At 26.7% G+C, this 5,953-nt stretch overlaps 1 protein-coding gene across 1 annotated transcript; it reads right to left on the bottom strand.

Moving 5' to 3' along the window:
* Positions 1-351: 351 nt before the first annotated feature.
* LOC149055149 (uncharacterized) lies at positions 352-4,083 on the bottom strand. The gene is made up of 2 exons (XM_089229111.1): positions 3,935-4,083; positions 352-1,894 (listed from the first exon to the last, which is right to left on the bottom strand). Exons 1-2 carry the CDS (start codon positions 3,980-3,982, stop codon positions 965-967), a joined length of 978 nt encoding a protein of 325 aa, XP_089085237.1. The 5' UTR covers positions 3,983-4,083; the 3' UTR covers positions 352-964.
* Between the last annotated feature and the right edge of the window lie 1,870 nt (positions 4,084-5,953).

A 5,953-nucleotide genomic window follows, 5' to 3' on the forward strand; every position in this document is an offset into this window, starting at 1 on the left:
AATTGTGTCCATCAAACAGGTCTGCATACATCCCAATTAGCTCCAAAATGCAATGCATCTAATAAATGATTTATCAATAATCATTGAAAAAATATTTGTAGTTATTACATTAAATTTGTGGATAAACTATAAATACGCCTATGTACTAAGTATAGTAGGTACCTAAACATACTTTCTAATAATCTACTAAACATACATAATATAGTATATATTATATTTATTTATTCAAATATAACCATACAATATAATTTTAATTATTATTAATGAAATATGAAATATGAAATATAAAGTAGGTATTATGATCGGGATGATAACTCAAAATGTCCACTCAAAATTGACAAAATAGTTATTATATTATGTTTATGATTCGAAATGCCATTATAGTAGTAATTATTAATAACAACAATTGTTGCGTATATTATTGGTAAAAATATCTAAATAAGTAGGTAATACTAAAACATTAACCTAACAACTTGAGTACCTATTTGATATCGTGTATCTTATAGTTTCAAAATAATGCAATTATATAGGTAGTTTAAATTCATTGGACGCACTTATATTAAATTTGACTGTTATTAAGTCATACGCTGTGATTATTCATTTATTGATTCCAAGTTAACAAATAATATTAAGAGTAATTGTTTATAAATAGAAATTAACACGTTAAATTTTCTATCAACAAATTGTTTTTATTAACATTTATTTAAAATACAAATATAAATTTAAAACTGTATCGTCTGTATCTTATACAGTTGTTAATACTCGTTTGGAACAATGTAGAATGTACTACAAGTTCATACAACACTTCGTCACCCTCGGAACACATATCCGTTATTATATAGATAATAGCAGGTGTCTATGATGAAGCAAAAATATCGTAAAACGTATATAGGTACATGATATATTGAAATAATTTGATTAGATTTAATTCGAAAAACTTTATTAACCTTTTTATTAACACCTATTAAATTATAAAGTTTTTAAACGATCGTTTAAAATATCGCTGTTGATTTTTAAAATTAATTAAGTTAGTATTTATTATTTGTATTTCTAAATCGGGTTTCTTGTCGAGATAAGAATTATTGAACGTCATACCTAATATATCTTTATAGGCTGAATTTGATCTTTTTTTACTGTAGTTTGAGTAATTATATGTATCATTTTGTACTGGAGTCGTAGAATCCTCGGTTGTTGAGACTTTGAAATCTTCCTTCTGTTTTGGATTGACAGTAGACGTTTGTATTTCAACGTCTAATGACGTTAGCGTCACCGGACTTCTTTCGGTCTCATCAGATGGATCTGATTCATCAATTACAATATTTTCAGAAGTTAATTCACTCATTGTTGTAAATGAATTTTGAAGTATTGGTTCTGTAATTATCGAAACGTTTTTGTCCGTGGGTTTTATGACATCTGAAGGCGTTGTATTATTTTTGTTTTTTATATTAGAGACGTTTTTGAATCCTGATAATATTATCGTCGGTAAATTAACGCCTACTATAGGTTCATTCATTATTAGGTTATCACTTGACGGATTCGACGGATTCGACGGCTTGAGGTCACAACATCCTTTATATATGTAATCGGTTTTTATGCTTAGCAAATTTAATATTTGAACATTACCCGAGAACACGAGAGAACCGTAATTTCCCATTACCCGATTATTGGACCGATGTTCAATTGTTTTTCGTTTAATACCAACCGGAATTTGCACGTTTTCCACAGACTGTACGGGTGGTACATATTCGTATATGTTTTCTTGTGCTCCACCACACACGCATTCATCACCAACAAATAATGCTGTACCAGGCGGATATGATCGAATGGTTTGACGTCGAATCGGGCATTTAGTTCGACAATCGCTAGAGTCTAGTAAGACATTCTCGTTTTTTACCTGAAACGATAAAGTCATATTATATTAGAACAAATAAATCAGTTAATAGTTATAAAATATCAATAATAATTAAAAAGGCAATTATAGTTGAGTAAGTATTCGGTGTATTAGAAAAAATTAGTTTCAATGCAATATTGGAGATTGCTTTAAATTTAATAAGCCTATTTACATGGTTTTTTTTTATAGAAATTTGTATGTAAATTTTTAAATTCAAATTTTGACGAAATTGGACACCTATCAAAACAAAGAATAAAAATTCGGTTATTTTGTTGAAATTCAAATATATCTATGGATACATGACATTTCTATCTGTATTATTATATTTTGGTACATTAAATTAAATTTTCAAAATATTAAAATTAATTTTTACTATACCTTTTTATTAAAAGTAATATAATTTATATTTTAATTGCGATATAAATTATATTTGACAAAATAAACTTAGTACCTAATATAAGACAAATTATATCTTCGCTCAGAATCGTTTTTCATAGGTATGTATTAATGATTAATCGTTGAATTCAAATTTAACACATCTAGTGACACATCAGTGACCTTAATGACAAGGTATAAACTCTACTCCAACTATACAGCAGAATTACTACCTAAACATACCTACTTTTAAAATATTGAAACACGTTATGATAATTAGTTTTTATTCATAAGAAAAGTATAATATGAATTATAACCCATTGATTTGGAGTTTGAACAGAATCCTTTGATCATGTTATACAGCATGTTGCATGTGTGATCAATGGATTTTATTTTTAGAACTAAACTAGGTACTTATTTTTCTACGATATTTAACTTACTCTAACCGTACATATCAGTTATTTTGTAAGATAATGTGTTTTAAACAATTTCAATTTTTAAACTTTTAAAGATTAGTTATATCTTACATAAAGCTTTTTCTCATGAGCGCTTCATACAAACAAATATTTAGTAATGTTATAATTTTCTTCAAGAAATAAAAATAAATATTAAGTAACTTATAACCTTCAATGTAACTAAGTTACTATAACTGTAACGTCTGTAACTTGAAATCAGTTACCAATTTTCGTGTATCTTGTAACTTGATACTCAATTTTTGTGTAACTTGTTTAAGTTACAACTAATTGAGTTATTTGCCCAACCCTACTCATATACTTTAATTTTAATTTAGAACCAATGACGATAAAATGGGAACTGTTTCCCAGTGTTTTCTTACACTATAACTATTTGCCGATAATATTACACATGTTAGTTACTCCAAATCTATATTATATATAATAAATCGTCGTAGTTCGTTAAATACTATATAAATAGATTTTTTTAAACAATCTTAAATAAATAATTTTCATTTTATTATGAATAATGAATGTAGATACAGAATTATAGATTTAGGGTTTCAATAAAATCTCCTCAAGATTTTTTATTCAGTTTTTAATTTTATTCATATACATTAGGAAATAATATTATACTTGAAGTTACATAATGAAAGTCTAATTATTTATGTTTACAAATTATTTCTGTTTAATTAAAAAAATTATCTACCATCATCGTTTTGTACTCTGTATATGCTTTACGCCTACATCTGTAATTAAGCTACCAAGTACAGACTATGTTTAACTTGAAGCGAAAAAAACCTTTAAGAAAAATCTTAAAAACTATTATATCTAAATAAATACTCATAATACTTGTATTATTATTATTATATTATTTAACCAAAAATTACACTGTTCCTACTCGAAATATTAATTAAAATAAACCAGTTATTTAAATTAATAAAAAAGGTTTCTATAATTAGATTTTTAAATATTATTTAAATTTTAAATTTTGGTAATTATTATTTCTTCTATAAATTGTAGTGTTTTTTACTTTATTAATAAAAATGGGTATACTCGTAATGTTTGATACTGAATAGGTATAGGTACCCCGTCTGAAAATTAATTCATGCCTGTGTAATATGACTGATACCCACTACTTTTTAATTCTATACTTAGTTATCGTTCAAAATTTTAATTTTATCAATTTTAAAACAATTTATTATTTAATAATTACCTGCATAATGGAAAACACCACGATGAACAACGTCGATAAAATGTTCATGATTTTCAAATTTAAATTAAAAAAAACTTTTCTTTAATGCACTACTGCGTGTATAGTGTATACTGTTACGTATATATATGCTAAATATAATATTATATACTCTCATGCCTATTCTGAAGAAGTGTCAATATTTGAAAATTGGTCTCTATTTATATAAGCAAATTATCTACGTGACTTTATAGATAATAAAAATATAAAATAAATAAAAATTGATCAACCATATTCTATCCCGGTTTGGATGTGGAACGTGACAGACTCTAATCCTGGACGTGTCGAAGACAATGGCTTATCGTGATTAAGATATCACCTTATTTCAAAAATAGGTTTTCTTTTATTTTCATTTATTAACATCCTTTAGAACTTATTTATAATACATTTAACCTACATTAAAAATAACATAATAATAAACATACATTTTATTTAACATTTAGATAATACCATTATACCATATGAGAAATACATTGAGACATTGTATTGTAATATTTATAATATAACGCACATTCTCTTTTTATATTAGAAAATAAAATTCTTAACTTAAAAACAAAGTAGAGAAAAGTTAATCGTCTTTGTAAACCATAAATTTAATTGCTAAGAAAAAATAAATATAGGTACCAACGCCGTCATTCGTGATATCTTATGAAAATAATTTACATTCTATATTTTATCACGTTGAGAATAACCTATTAAAATGTGAAATGCTGTATTGGTGGTACCAGGCACTACTAGCTCTCAAAATAGATCAGTCGATTTCCAAAATGCGGTACGCCATAGCATCAATGGTATAGTACGAAGAAGAACGTGTGATGGACATTTAAAAAATTAATATTTGTACTTGAGATCTAATATTATTTTATGTTTGTGTAAACATGTAGGTACTAAATATACAGTTAATATTATAAAACAAATATATATTGAAATTTTGAAGAGTACTGTTTTTAAAATTTCGACCGATGCACAAGGCCCTTGTACCTTATCACACCAATCTTATCTATAATATCCGAATACACATCTATGGTATAGTGTAATTATTGCACACGGATTGGATAATAATATTATAGTTTTAATATTATTATTATTATTAAGCTTAAACGCACATAATGTCACAGTTATACATGTAAGTGGTACACGAAAAAAAAAAGTTTGAGAACTTCTGATATAGAGTACCTATAGTACCTTACCGTATTTTCTTAGTACCTAAGAAATCAACCCTAAGTATTCGTGTGGATATACAATTTTGTTTCATTACATACACGCTTATATTATACCGTATAGGTATGATATATGCATATGTATTAGGTATACATAGTTTGATTTTCAATTAGCGTTCTAGCTTTTTGGACCACAGCTTATAACCTTGAACATCAGTCATTGAACTACTAAAATTTCAAATATAATTTAATCACTAAGCTTATCTTATCGACTAGACAAAAACTAGCAAAGAACCATACTGTTACAGATTATAATATTTTGTATCAAAAGTTCAAACGCAAAAGTGCAGATGTTTTGAAATTGTTATTTAATTCGACACGCATTATTATCATCATAATGGTACCTATACATATAACTGCCATAACCGTATATTAACAAAAAAGTTACAAAATCTGAACGTTAATCGTTATAGTATACATGTACAATGAATACGTATCAACTCATAATATAATACGCTTTACTCAAAATATTGCTGTAGCAGTGCACTTTTTTTGTACCTAGAAACGTATATACATGGTCGTTTGCCGATTTCAATCGAATTTATTTATACTATAGTCTCAAAAAACTCCATAACATTGCCTATTATGAAGATTTCATCTTTTGTTTGTTTTGCGTGTAACAAAATTTTGGATTACTCGTCAGTCTAGTAAGTTACATATAGCCGGTCATGATCGTCGGCGCAATGGTTCGAAAAGCTATCAGAGCAGTGACAAACAATTTCGGCAACGGTGTAATGTATTTACCAGGTGCGTACATAATCAA

The sequence above is a fragment of the Diuraphis noxia genome, unplaced genomic scaffold (genome assembly GCF_037042655.1).
Source record: "Diuraphis noxia isolate RWA-SAM2 unplaced genomic scaffold, SU_Dnox_SAM2 contig0005, whole genome shotgun sequence".
NCBI lineage: Eukaryota > Metazoa > Arthropoda > Insecta > Hemiptera > Aphididae > Diuraphis > Diuraphis noxia.